This window comes from Vipera berus (assembly GCF_964194415.1).
Source record: "Vipera berus genome assembly, chromosome: 1".
NCBI classification, from domain to species: Eukaryota; Metazoa; Chordata; class Lepidosauria; order Squamata; family Viperidae; genus Vipera; species Vipera berus.
Genome location: NC_138202.1, coordinates 265,963,337 through 265,977,483, shown reverse-complemented (window position 1 = coordinate 265,977,483; position 14,147 = coordinate 265,963,337). Strand labels below are relative to the sequence as shown.

General features: G+C 41.6%; 1 protein-coding gene across 1 annotated transcript; it reads left to right on the top strand.

Annotated features, from left to right (window-relative positions):
* Window positions 1-1,978: 1,978 nt before the first annotated feature.
* On the top strand, window positions 1,979-3,191 carry TAAR1 (trace amine associated receptor 1; the record flags this gene model as incomplete). Its single annotated transcript, XM_081312848.1, has 1 exon — window positions 1,979-3,191. The coding sequence occupies one exon, from the start codon at window positions 1,979-1,981 to the stop codon at window positions 3,017-3,019; it is 1,041 nt and encodes a 346-aa protein (XP_081168974.1). The 3' UTR covers window positions 3,020-3,191.
* Between the last annotated feature and the right edge of the window lie 10,956 nt (window positions 3,192-14,147).

Here is a 14,147-nt window from a genome sequence, read left to right as displayed (position 1 = left end):
CCCCCCCGATTCCAATCTATCTTTTCTTCACTGTTGCCTCAATATCTCTTCCCTTTGCTTTGCAAAATATACTCGGCAATTTTTGTCTGTTATTTTACTTCCTTTATTTCAAAGTCCCATTTGTTGAAAAACACTGAGCTTTCTGCTGCTTTCATTTACTTTTCAAAGGCATCCTACTATTTAGACCAGGGATGGGGAGCTATGGCCCTTTTATGGCAGTGGCCTTCAACTCCCAGAATTCCTGAGCCCTGTTTTAGTTCCAGGGCCAGGATTGCAGAATGAAAAGATGAATCTGTCAGCAAAATAATATTCCCTTTCTGCATAATTTGTCTCCCAGGAGTTTGTGCTATTTGCTAGAATAATTATTAAATGGGAATCAGATCAGCTTCATATTCTTGAAGTTTGAAGGATTCTGTATATGCTTGTGGGCATTCCTGACTAAGAATTTGATTGAACAGCGATTAATCATTTTTTATAACTATAAAAAGGAGAATTGTTTAAAGGAAAGACATTATAAGGATAGGTAAAGCCTAGAACTAATCAATTAATAATAATTATTATTAATAATAATCAATTAACTAGACTAATCAATTAATAAACTAACAAAGGCTAGCTACATCATATCCAGAGACACAGATCTGATAAAATCCTTGGGTGTTAAATAAACAGGGCTCCTTACAGTGTATCAGAATATTATTGCATTATAATCATACGTAGAGGAAGCTGCTGATACTATTCTTATGGTTGATTTCCCAGATTTCACTAAGTTGTGGTTTATTTCAGCGCAACATCCTGAATAGCCAAAAAACGTTAGCTCTATACAACACACTGAGTCAAGCAAAGTATTACAGCTTAATGCAATGAACTCAGTGACATAAACATGAGCAATGCCTTTCAGTACAGCTATTCAATGCATTAGAATAAATAGGACAAACCTATTTAGATTCTAAAAGTGTGAGGGTTGAGGGAGAGAACTAGGTTGCTCTTTTCCCTTTGAGAAGCCATATAATTATTTCAGAGGCTTGCTTTCATGTCAGGTTCATGTCAGCATATCAGTTTGCTGAAATAAGATTATTATGGTATTAAAATATGGCAGGATCAGTATAAAAATGCATTGCTTCCAGATAAAAGAAAGATGGCGTTCATAAAACTGCAATTGTCTCAAGATTCCTTATTTTACCATTTTGTCTGTTAGCTATACAGGAACGGGCCATAAATCACTGGATGTGTCCGAGCAAAAATTCCCAGCATATGAAACTGCTTAATCCATTGGGCTGGCAAATACACAACAGAAGATGCTGGATCCCCTAGTGGGTTGTTATGCAGAACTGAAGGTCAGTATGCAGGTTTTGGGATAGCATAGCTGAGTAAACCTGATTAGTCCTAAGTATTTTGATGAAAAAGTTGAAACATTGAACAGTACAAATACTGGCCAATGGTGTCATGCAGCAATGGTTCCTCTCTTTACAATACGGTCAGGGTCACAAGCAAATGTTCATTAGCCTTCCCCTCTTTTTTTGCCATCATGCCTTGTCTATCCATAGGAGTGCTTCCTGTTCTCTCTCTCTCTCTGATTTGGCATTCTGATGATCCCTGAAGCCCAATTAAAACCAGGGAAATTTCTTTCTGCCCTTAATTTGTAGTCTTGTGAGTCAAAAGATTAGGGTAACAATCCAGCAGAAGTTATGGATGTAAGTAGATGCCATGTTATCACTGGTAGGGGACTAACACTTTTTTTACATGTACACGGTTTCCTGAACACACACAGACACAGACACACATGGCAGGGATTAATGTGCTTTGCAGTTGAGAGAGGAGGATTTTATCTCAACTTTAAATATTCATATTTTGCTTCCTACCTATCCTTCTTGACAGATGATGCTCCTCTGCAGGATGACCTAAGGCTAAGGAATTCCCGGTCCTTACATTGAAAGAAGATAGCCATAGGATTGTACATGTGATATCCACTGCGCCTGAGATGGGCTTGTATGAATCTGAACCTTCTGAAAGGGTGCAGCTGTGCTGTGAATCCATCAATGGCTCCTGCATAAAGAACAGCTGGTCAATGAGCATCCAAATGTCCATGTACATCTTCATGCTGTGTGTGATCCTGGCTACTGTGGCTGGCAATCTGGCAGTTATCATCTCAGTATCACATTTCAAGCAGCTTCACACACCTACAAATTTCCTGATACTCTCCATGGCCACGGTGGATTTCCTTCTCGGCTTCTGTGTCATGCCTTACAGCATGATAAGATCGGTTGAGAACTGTTGGTATTTCGGAGAGTTCTTCTGCAAAATCCACACCAGCATTGATATCATGCTGAGCACCGCTTCCATTTTCCATCTCTCCTTTATCTCGATTGACCGTTACTATGCAGTCTGCGACCCACTGCGGTACAAAACCAAGATAAACACTTCAGTTATACTAATCATGATTTTTATCAGTTGGATATTTCCTGCCTTGTTTGCCTTTGGACTGGTCTTTTTGCAACTCAACTTAATGGGAGCAGAGGAAACATTCCACGAGCTCGTTTATTGTGTGGGAGGCTGTTTCGTCTTTTTCAATGAAACTTCAGGTGTGGTGGCCTCCATGTTTTCCTTCTACATCCCTGGGTTTGTCATGCTGTTTATCTATGGGAAGATATACATAATAGCCCAAAGGCAAGCCAGATCCATTACAGCTGCTTTGAGCCAAATACAGATAAGATTTGAACTACAGCATCATATCTCCCACAACAGGGAACGAAAAGCTGCAAAAACATTAGGTATAGTGGTTGGGGTTTTCCTCATTTGCTGGTCCCCATTCTTCTTCTGCACCATCTTGAGTCCATTTATGAATTATACAATCCCACCCATCCTTATTGATGCAATGGTTTGGTTTGGTTATTTGAATTCAACGTTTAACCCAATTGTTTATGCATACTTTTATTTATGGTTTCGAAGGGCCCTGAAGCTGATTTTATTGGGGAAGGTTTTTCAGCAGGACTCCTCCAGAACTCAATTATTTTTGGAATAAACCGTACTGAAAGGAAGACTCAGTTCCTCGGTATTTTATTCTCCTCAGAGGTGAGGGTGAAAGAACAGTTTAGTGTAACTTTGTACTCTCAGCTGTTACTTGTAAGTTTAGCAGAAATGGGTCATTAAAAAAATGATAACAACCAAATAATATGCGTATATTACTTCTTTCCAGCAACAACATGGACTTTGGGATTGACATATGAAAGGAAGGCCTCTCTATACTGCAAGGAGACCAGTATGGGATACAGAAAAATAGTACAACTTTATGCCATATTGGACTCTGGTGGCTGAATCTGTCTTTGCCTTTTCAGTACTTTTAAGCTGAGTAACTTTTAAGTTACTAACTTTTTAAAATGATCCTAATATTTTCCCAAAATATCTTCTGATGGTCAGTAATGCCACCTCCTTTAGGCAAACAGCACACTTGATGTCACATTTTCTGTCATTTCTTTCAAAACAATCAAGAATTTCAAGATTTTCCTCAGCTGAGTAAGCTTTTTTCCCCTCTCTCTACTGGAATTTCCTCACAAACATGCTTCTTTGGCATGGCCATACACTAAATAAGTAAATACCGGTACATTCTTTGGCATGTTCTAGTTTACGTAGCTGGTGGGAGGGCAGCACACTTAGGAAGAAATAATATCAAAAATGAGGAGGCACAATAGATACCATATAGTAGTGTACATATAGTAAGTGACTTGGATGGGCAAATAAAATGGCAAGCATTCAGCTGAATAGTGCTGATAATGGTCACCTCCCATTTCTTATAAGAACAAGATTGAGACTCAGGAAAGTCATGCACAGACAAATATACTTCAAGCTACATAAATACAGTTCCTCTATTTATCAATAATGTATGAATGAATTCGTGTTTTATAGATACATGCTATACGAAAACTAATTGTACTTGGGGCTGAGATCCCGACTTACAAAAAAATTCTTTGTGGCTTGAAAATAATATAATCAATAATTTATATTGATAATTTTTATTATAAAAGACATAAACCATAAATGCTGAACAACTTTGAGCTGGATTAACTATTCTGCATGTCCATATATTCAGTCAAATTTATAGGTTGCCATTCAATAGATAAATAGTCTCTCAGTCTATATCTAACAAACCTTAACTCCTAATAGAATTGGCCTGTGTGTTTTATTTAATACACTGAAATTGAATACTTTTCTTAATAAAAACAATGTCCCGATATTTTCTACGTCAGGGCTTTTCAACCTTTTCACCCATTGTACCACTTTTACGATATGGCAACATCCGAGTACCAGCAGTCGCCTAGCAAGGTGTCAAAAACTTGATGACCAAAAAAAAAAGTGATGAAGTACAGGTAGTCCTCGACTTACAACAGTTCGCTTAGTGACTGTTTGAAGTTACAATGACACTGAAAAAAGTGTCCCCCAAGCCACAGCCGAGCAAGACACCTGCCTGCCCGCCCAGCGGTGCTCTTCCTCCTGTCCGAGGTTTTCATAGTTGTGAGCATTTCTGTTGATTGGCAGCAGGGGTGGGGAGGGGGGTTGGTTTTTATTCCCTCCCCCATCTGCTGGGTGGTTGCAGCAGGTTTTGGTCACTTCACATGACCCTGGGACACTGTGACCTTCATAAATATGAATCAGTTGCCAAGCATCTGAATGTAAATCACAAGATCCTGGAGATGCTGTAACATTTCAGCTGATCAGCGCTTCTTCTGGGCTCAGCAGAAGCGCCAGGATCAGCGCTGAGCTCCAGCTGGAGCCTGGTGCTGATCCTGGCGCTTTTGCTGAGCCCTGACAGCCCGGCAGCTCCAGCCATCTCTCACTCAGGCTTGTGCGGTGCTCATTCCCCTCCCCCGCTACTTTTCTAGGCTGTCCCGTACCACCTGCCAGGTGCCAATATACCACAGGTGGTACCCGTACCACTGGTTGAAAAGCCCTGTTCTACCTGACTCGAGTTTGTTGGACAGAAAGAAAAGTTTTTCAAAATAAATCTAACATGAAGCATAATACAAGATCGATTTTTATAATGTCAGTTTCCTATGACTGAAGAAACACTGTGCCTTCACAATATTTATTGGCTTTTGTAAAGACTGAGCAAGCCATAGGCAATTATAGAAATGTTCATACAGGCTAGCCACTTTCTACCTGAAGTGAGGCTATGCTCCTTTTGGGGAGAATGAAGGCTGCATTTGGCTTTTGAATGGCATACTAAAGGCTGCATCCAAAACATGGGACAATCTGGAACAGCAACAGTGAATTGTAAATTTAAACTTAAATACTTAATGTGATGAATCAGAGAATAATAGAAAGTATGACTTGGAGGGGACCATAAACTCAGTGCAATACATCCTTTTATGCTCACTGCAAAAATCCTTTAAACTATGACCAGTTTGCCATCTAGACTCCATTTGAAGCCCCCAGTGAGGGGACATCCAGCACCCTTCTAAGCAGATAGTTCCTCTGCTTGAAAAGTTCTTAATCTGTGGAATTCCTCCTAATGTTCAGCCTGAGCCATCTTCCTTTACATTATAACTTTCTAGTTTATATTCTGCCCTCAAGATGATGACTGGCCCCTCTTGCATACGATAGCCTGAATATTCTCTCAGTCTTTTTTTCTATAAAATATGCCTTCTGCCTTCTGTCATGTTAAGAGTTACAATTCAACCTGAACTTTTGGAAGGGTTCTGGTGACTGCATCGATGGTTTTGGGGAATCCCACAGAACCTAGGACCACAAGTGTGTCCCTTTGTGTGTGACTCTCCCCCTCTCCTCCCTTTGCCTCTTTTCCTTGGCTCACTGTACCTCTTTGTCCCCCTCTCCTTCCCATTCCCCTCCTCTCCCCTCTCCCTTCTGATAGCAACCTGCATGGATGAAGTCTTAAAGACATTAGAATTCCCCCTTCCCTGTTTCAACCCACCCTTCTCCTCCCCGTCCCCTCCCCTTGCTATTCTGCCCCAGCCCAGTCCACTTCTTCAACCCCCCACCCTTCCCCTTCCTTATCCCCTCCCTTCTCGTCTCTCTCCCTTTCCTCTTTTCCCCACCCCTCCCCCTCCCTTATCTCTGATAACAACCTGCCTGAATGAACACAGCACAGCCTGGGTTGCTCCTTTCCTCACAAAATGCAATCAAGCTCCTACCTCTGAAGGGATTGGGCCCCGAGATCTCTGTGTTTCATTTTATAGGTCCCTGGAAAAACTTTTCATTAAACTTTCCACAATTAAGGTCTAACAAAGCTTCAAAATCTTGTATAGAAGACTGTCACTCAGAACAGGACAAATATTAATTTGACAACCTCTTCTGAAGCTATTAGTCATCAGGATCTTATTGAAAACACGCAGAGAATAAATATCCATGGGTTTGTAATCTGGAGGCAAAACATCAGCTATTGGTAATAATTTGATTATTCAATGATTGTACTCGAAGCTCTGAGAGATCAATTTATTTATTTATTTATTTGTTTTGATTTATATACTGCCCTTTTCCTGAGGGACTCAGGGTGGTTTACAGGGCAAATTAAAACAGTGCAATGTACAAATTAAAATAAAATAAAATTAATAGCCCCAAAAGAGTTTAAAATTTAAAATTTAAAACCTTAAAACCCCTCAGTCCAGACCTGATAGCTCAAAGAGCCAGGTTTTTAGGTCCCGGTGAAACGAGTGAAGGTCGGGGGCGATCCAGAATTCCACAGGCAGTTGATTCCATAGGGCAGGCGCACCCACCGAGAACGCTCTCCCCCTGGGGATCGCCCGCCAGCACTCCCTGACCAGCGGGACCCTGAGGAGGCCCTCCCTGTGGGAGCGCACAGGATGATGGGAAGTTGATGCTGGCAGCAGGTGCTCCCTAAGATAATCTGGACCCATGCCATTTAGGGCTTTATAGGTCATCACCAGCACCTTGAATCTCACCCAGAGGGCAACTGGAAGCCAATGCAGCTCACAGAGAAGAGGCATTACATGGGAGTATCGGGAGACCCCCATCACAACTTGTGCGGCTGCATTCTGCACCAGCTGAAGCCTCCAAGTGGTCCTCAAGGGGAGCCCCATGTAGAGAGCATTGCAGTAGTTTATCCGGGAGGTCACAAGCGCATGAGTGACTGTGCGTAGGGCATCTCGGTCCAGATAGGGCCGCAACTGGTGCACCAGGCAAACCTGGGCAAATGCTTGTGGGCCCTATCTACGGGGGGTAACACCTCACCCCACATAGTTAGCAATGGAATAGATTGGTTAATCTGAGATGCCGGTATGTACAGCCACTCAGTCTTGGCGGGATTGAGTCGAAGCCTGTTTCTCCCCATCCAAACACTGACCGCCTCCAGGCAACGGGACATCACGTCGAGGGCATCACTGGGTTGGTTCGGGGTGGAAAGAAAAAGCTGGGTATCATCAGCGTACTGATGATACCCCACTCAGAATTCTGAGTTAAAAGAGATTTAATTGCAATGTGACTCAGTTTCTATACAAAAACATATCCATTATCATTGTAACGTTTATCCCCAGCCTTTGCATTCATATGCAATACATTTGAAGAATCGCCATATGATACAAACTAAAATAATTGTGGTAATCTTTCCAGCAAGGTTTAATGAGAGTTTTTTTTGAGGAGTATTCTATTTTGCAAAGAAATGGATTTAACTGGAAATAGGTGCTAAGCATTCTGAAGACTAAAGTAAGTGAAGCCAAACTTACACTTAATTTTGCAGTTATGAAACTAATGGGAGCTATATTGGAAGGAAAGCAATGAGACATCATTTTAATCTGGTTATCAGGATGTCTGTTTAGATTAGTGGATCCTGGGAATGAGGACCTGTTGCCAGTTGTTGATACTGAGAACATCTTCAGGATAAGAAACCACTTCTCTTGGATTAGAAAATCACCCACTGATACGCATGCAGCTCTTCAGTCTAATTTTGCTTGATTAATTTCGAAAGCAGTCCTCTGAACTTTGGCTCGAATACTTGAGTTGTCATCCTTTTAGTTCTACGAGCCAGTGGATAGGCTTTGTTATAGATATTACATTCCTTCCAAAAATAGTTTATGTAAAGCTAACCACCGCTTAAGTGTATACTTGAACTTAAAAAAAAAATATCAAAAACTCCTGCTTCTTGTTTCCAATTAGACAAACACTGTAGATTCCCAGAGAGCCTTCTTGCCATCTGTTTTCAAAACAGAAAGGATCAGTTGGGAGAGCAACATTTTGCAAAAGTCCAGCAACACTTAACTTCATTAGTGCCTTAACTGCCTCTGTTGCATAGCTCTCGCTTATTATAGCCAAGAAGTACCCCAGAGATGTGTTAACGAGGTCTCTGGTTTCTACTGTAACCCAGTAGAACAGCCAATCTGAAGCACAGGAGAAATAGGCATTGTCCAACTCCACTATGCCCATGTTTGCCAGGATGCAAATTTTGGCCTTCAGAGCATAATTTGCCATACTAAGCCTCTGGCTTTTGCTATCAACATCTCTAATTGCTACCCTCATTGGTCAGTCCCCAAAGAGCAATCCTCCACCCGCTTCCAATGGCTTTTCATTAGATGGCATCATATTCTTAACTTTCCTGAAAACTTTTGAACAGATCATTGAGAGCAGTGAAAATAGGCTGTCAGCAATGTTAGCAGTGAGGATGGATTCTTACTAGCAATCCAGAGATTCTGGGCACATGGGCAGAGCTGGCATTTTAAGTACTGCCATTTTGTAACAGGCAGTCCTGTTAGTAACTCGACGTTCCCTTTAAGTTGGACATTCTTAATCTGGGGACTTCCTGAAGCAGGGGTGTCAAACTCAATTTCATTGAAGGTCACATCAGCATTGCAGTTGCCCTCAGGGGGCCTGGAGGGTATGGCCAGGGTGGGCATGGCTAGAGTGCATATGGCCTACTGGGTGGGCGTGGCCAGCTCTACATCGTTCGCATCAAGGGTGCCTATGGGGGGCCTGGGCAGGAGTGGGACAGATCTGAGGGTCTCTGGCGGAAGGAGGGTCTCTGGGCCAGGGCCAAGGCAGTGGGGGCCTTTTCCTCACTGTTTCCAGGATGGCTTTGCAGGCCACATGAAACCACTTCGTGGGCCGAATCCGGCCCCTGGGCCTTGTGTTTGACATGTCTGGCCTGAAGAAACCTGGAGACATGAGGTTTTACAGTTTGCTCATTTTTAAGATACTGATTCTGTGCAGATTTCTTGCAGATTTGGCATAGTCATTCTTCCACTGTTTATCGGCATTTTGCTATTTTTTCCCCTTCTTTTCTGTCACTCTTGCCTTTCCTTCAGCTTTTCTTCTTGATTCTGCCATCTGGCTTTCTCTCCTTCTCTAGCTTTTCTGTCTTTCTTCTCCTCCGGCTTTTTCTCAGGGTCCAAGTAGACATATTAATTTTCCCCCAGCTCCACCAGTGGGCTATATTTTCTGAGTTGATTCAGAAGAATCAGCATGGGAAGAAAAGAGCTAACTCTTCCATTCCCCCCTTTTTTAATAGTGTCCTTTGTTGCAGGGGGTCTCCAACCTTGGCAATTTTAAGATTTGTGGACTTCAGATCCCAAAATGTATAGTCGGCTGAGGAATTCTGGGAGTTGAGGTTCACAAGTCTTAAACTTGTCAAGGTTGGAGTCCCCTGCTTTGTTGTGTCTGTTATGCTCATGAAGAAGCTCTCATCCCCCAAAAGCAGAATTTCACACCTTTTCCTTATTCTCATTTCCAAGCAAGCTGAATGGCTCAACCCCTCCCCACACCCCATTCCCCAATTCCCATAGATAATTTATGCTTGGATTTAAATCATGGCCCATCATTAGATTTCACTTCTATCTTTCCTCCAGGAGGTGAAAGAGGAATAAGCTGCACAGAGCAGTCCTTCCTCCAACTTTCCTCACAGCAACAACTCTGTGCCCAGCACCATCCCATCATTTTAATGGCTACAGATGGATGAACATAGATCCCCTACTGCTAGTTCAATAAATATACCTCTACAGCACTTTCGTTATAAGGATTAGGATGCAAATGTTTTAGTTAGTTCTCTAATGCTGCTAGAGAAATGTTTACTACTTTTTGTGGCTATCCCTGGAGCCCCAAAGGGGGTTATTTATTATTTTTATAGTCTGTCTTATAGCCTTCAGAGTTCAAGGTGGCCTACTCAGGATCTCTATTTATTTTATCCACACCATAATAGTCTTATGAAGTAGATTCAGTTCAGGGAAAGAGATTGAATGAGCTGACATGAAAGAGCAATGAGCTGAAAATTACACAAGCAAATTGAACAAATGCAAAGCTCTTCATTTAAGAAAAAGATTTGAGATGGAAAAGCCCAGGGTGGAGATAATTGATCTGGTAGCAATATTTGTAGGGTCATAAAATCACTCAGAGAGTCCAGCCTAACAGAATGGTTTTACCAGAACAGGAAAGTAGGAATGCAAAGAATGTAAACAAGCATCTGTCACTATGAGGACTAGAGATAAGAGGAAGTCAAAGTCTCCTTCTCTACTTAGGGTGGCACCAGAAAAGAATGTGTAATGTTTGAGATGTGTCTGAGCATTGACTTGCTCAGTCTGCGGGGCCAGTTGGCGAAAGAAAGCTCAGGACGGTATTGGTTGGAAACCGGCTGAAGAGGCCTTCATCCTGCAGTGGGTAGACAATGGCTAAGATGATGGTGAATGAAGATGGTGGTGATGATGATGAGAGAGAGGGGGGTAGGTAGGGAGGGAGGGGTGGGTGGATGGATGGATAGATAGATAAATGATGATAGATAGATAGATAGATAGATAGATAGATAGATAGATAGATAGATAGATAGATAGATAGTAATTGTTTTTAGTTTGAACACAAGTAATGTGAACTGAATTAAAAATAAAAATAAAAAAACAGATGCAATTTTAGGTTGTATCAACAGGGGTAACTGGGTGGGAAGAATGTGTAGAATGTGAATTTGGGAGAGGGTTTAGTATTATTTCAAGAGTGAGTATACATCACCTTCTGACTATAGATCTATATAATAATTTGTATCTATAAGGAAATTAGGGACGCGGTGGCTCAGTGGGTTAGGATGCTGAGTTTGTCGATCAGAAGGTCGGCAGTTTGGCGGGTCGAATCCCAAGTGCTGCGTAACATCTGTTACTCGTCCCAGCTTCTGCCAACCTAGCAGTTCGAAAGCATGTAAAAAATGCAAGTAGAAAAATAGGGACCACTACGGTGGGAAGGTAACAGTGTTCTGTGCACCTTTGGCGTCTAGTCATGCCAGCCACATGACCACGGAGACGTCCTCGGACAAGCGCTGGCTCTTTGGCTTTGAAACGGAGATGACCACCGGCCCCTAGAGTCGGAAACGACTAGCACACATGTGCAGGGGAACCTTTACCTTTACCTTATAAGGAAATTCCAGTATGGATTTCCCAAAGCTCAGCCTTCCCCCACCCCCCTATGCAGTTTTAATATCTGCATGAAACCACAGGAGAAATAAATACATTGACAATATTCAGCTATACAGTGCCATACCAAGTTAAGCTGGAGCTTTGTGTTGTTTTGATCATGTACCTAAAGTTTATGAGGAATTGAATATATAAAAATAAATTTAAATCCCAGAAAAACAGAATTATGGTTTGTAGATGACTAATGATTTAGCACCTGTGGTTCCTGTTTCAGCATCTGGTAGAAGCCATGGCCAAGGGGCTCATGGCCAGGTTTTAATTGGTACACCAATTGCAGACCTTCTTGGATCAGAATTCCCTTATAGTTTGGATTGGTGCCTCTATCAATTCATGCTTAGATTATTCCAATATGCTCTCTATAGTTGTTGTTGTTGTTGTTGTTAGTTGCGAAGTCGTGTCCGACCCATCGTGACCCTATGGACAATGTTCCTCCAGGCCTTCCTGTCCTCTACCATCTTCTGGAGTCCATTTAAGCTCACGCCTACTGCTTCAGTGACTCCATCCAGCCACCTCATTCTCTGTCGTCCCCTTCTTCTATTGCCCTCAACCTTTCCCAGCATGAGGCAGTAATCCATGAAGGGGGTTCTCTATAGTATTGCCTTGAAAATGACTCAAAAGCTGACTTCTGGTTTTTGTGTTATAGCACACAGCTGCGGGATTGCGAAGCTCTGCATCCCACGGCTGATTTCATCCTGCCAGGGGACCCTAAATGGGTCTGAAGTCACCTCAGAGAAGCGGCAAAGGAAGAGGGGTGCCCCGGTGATCACAGAACAGCAGCAGCCATTCCATTCGATCCAGGGGAAGCCCTCTGACCCAACAGGAGAAAGGATTGCCACCTACCAGCATCTAGCTCAAGCTACCTGCAGCTGATATCCAAGAGCACAAACCAGAACAACGGGGAACAGCGTGCTTGGAAATGGTGAGAGTATTTGATCTTCTCTCTTCCATTTTGCAACTGAGTCCCTGGGAAAGATCCCCAAAGCAAGAAAACTTCCAAAACTGAGTGGAGAGGACTACACTCCCATTCCCCCATAGATGGGAGTGTCGAATTAATCTTTAAGGAGGAAAGAAACATACCAAAATTAAATTTAAAATACTACAATCTGATCAAATTTAGAAACTAAAACAAACTGCTAAGATTATATTCTAAAGGATTTTGATGAAATTATATAAAAAAGAAAAATAAGAATAATTTCTTCTCTTGACATCTAGTGGAGAATTAGAACATAGCACATTAAAGACAACTCCCAGAAACAAAGAAAAAATCTTTTCCCGTAAACTCTAATAACCTTTAAGAACTGGGCAAGGTATAAGATTGGAAAGTGTCTGAAGGAAAAGAAATACTCTGCTTGTGGTCTAAATTTATGAATTGTTTACAGAAAAAGAAAAACTTTGATTTATGACTAATCTTTGAGGGAGAGAAATACAGGAAGCATTCAAGATGGCTAAATATATTGAACTGTAATTCTGACTGGTTGACAATTGACCCTTGAATGAAAGAATTGTTATAAAACATTGATTTTACTGAAACCTTGACAATTGAAAATACAGTGGATTATACAAATTATATATAAAAATAAGAACTATACAAAACTGGACTGTTCAGATTTTGAATATTGGCCGGCTTGACGGCTAATTACAGACTATGGCACTTATGATGGATTACTCGAAAGGGGGAGATAACATGGATACTCATCAAAAAATGATAGAAAACCACATTTAATACCAACTCCTGAAGGACTCAACCTGAAAGATCAAAGACCTCTAGAAGCAACATTCCAAGATAAGACAAATACTTTCCAAGAGGACATTTATGCAATGCTATGACAGATACAAATCACAATAGCTTTAAACCACGAGGAGATTAAACACAACTTTGATAACATAAATGAATACATTTCTAACGTAAATTCACCATCGAAAGACATCCAGAGAATGAAGGTAAAGAATGAACAAACAAACCAGATAACAGAATGTAAACTAGAGAAAAATGACTTAATCGGCAAAGCTACAAATGAAGGGAATTATAAGTTAATACAAACAGGAAAAAACTTACAAGACTTGGATACAACAATAAATATGGAAAAGATACCTTATGCATTAGAACAGCAAAATAAACCTGAGGAGAAGAAAGACGACTTAACAAAATGGACACTGCCAGGACAATCATTATTTGGGAGACAAAAAGCATACATCTTACATACTCTGTATCCTCCATACCCAACAACAAATACAAAAATACAAAAACTGCCTGATAAGATGAAAATATTAATTTGGAAAACTATTTGGCAAAAGAAGGCGGCCAGAGATGGGTTCAAGAGATTTGACTTGCCCTACCAGATGGAATAAGGGACGCAGTGGCTCAGTGGGTTAGGACACTGAGCTTGTCAATCAGAAGGTCGGCAGTTTGGTGGGTTGAATCCTGAGTGCCACGTAACAGAGTGAGTGCCTGTTACTCATCCCAGCTTCTGCCAACCTAGCAGTTTGAAAGCACGTAAAAATGCAAGTAGAAAAATAGGTATTTTTCAGTGGGAAGGTAACAGCGTTCCGTGTGCCTTTGGCATCTAGTCATGCCAGCCACATGACCACGGAGACGTCCTCGGACAAGCGCTGGCTCTTCGGCTTTGAAATGGAGATGAGCACCAGCCCCTAGAGTCGGAAACGACTAGCACACATGTACAGGGGAACCTTTACCTTTACCTTTACCAGATGGAATATAATACAAGCAAACACTTGTTTAAA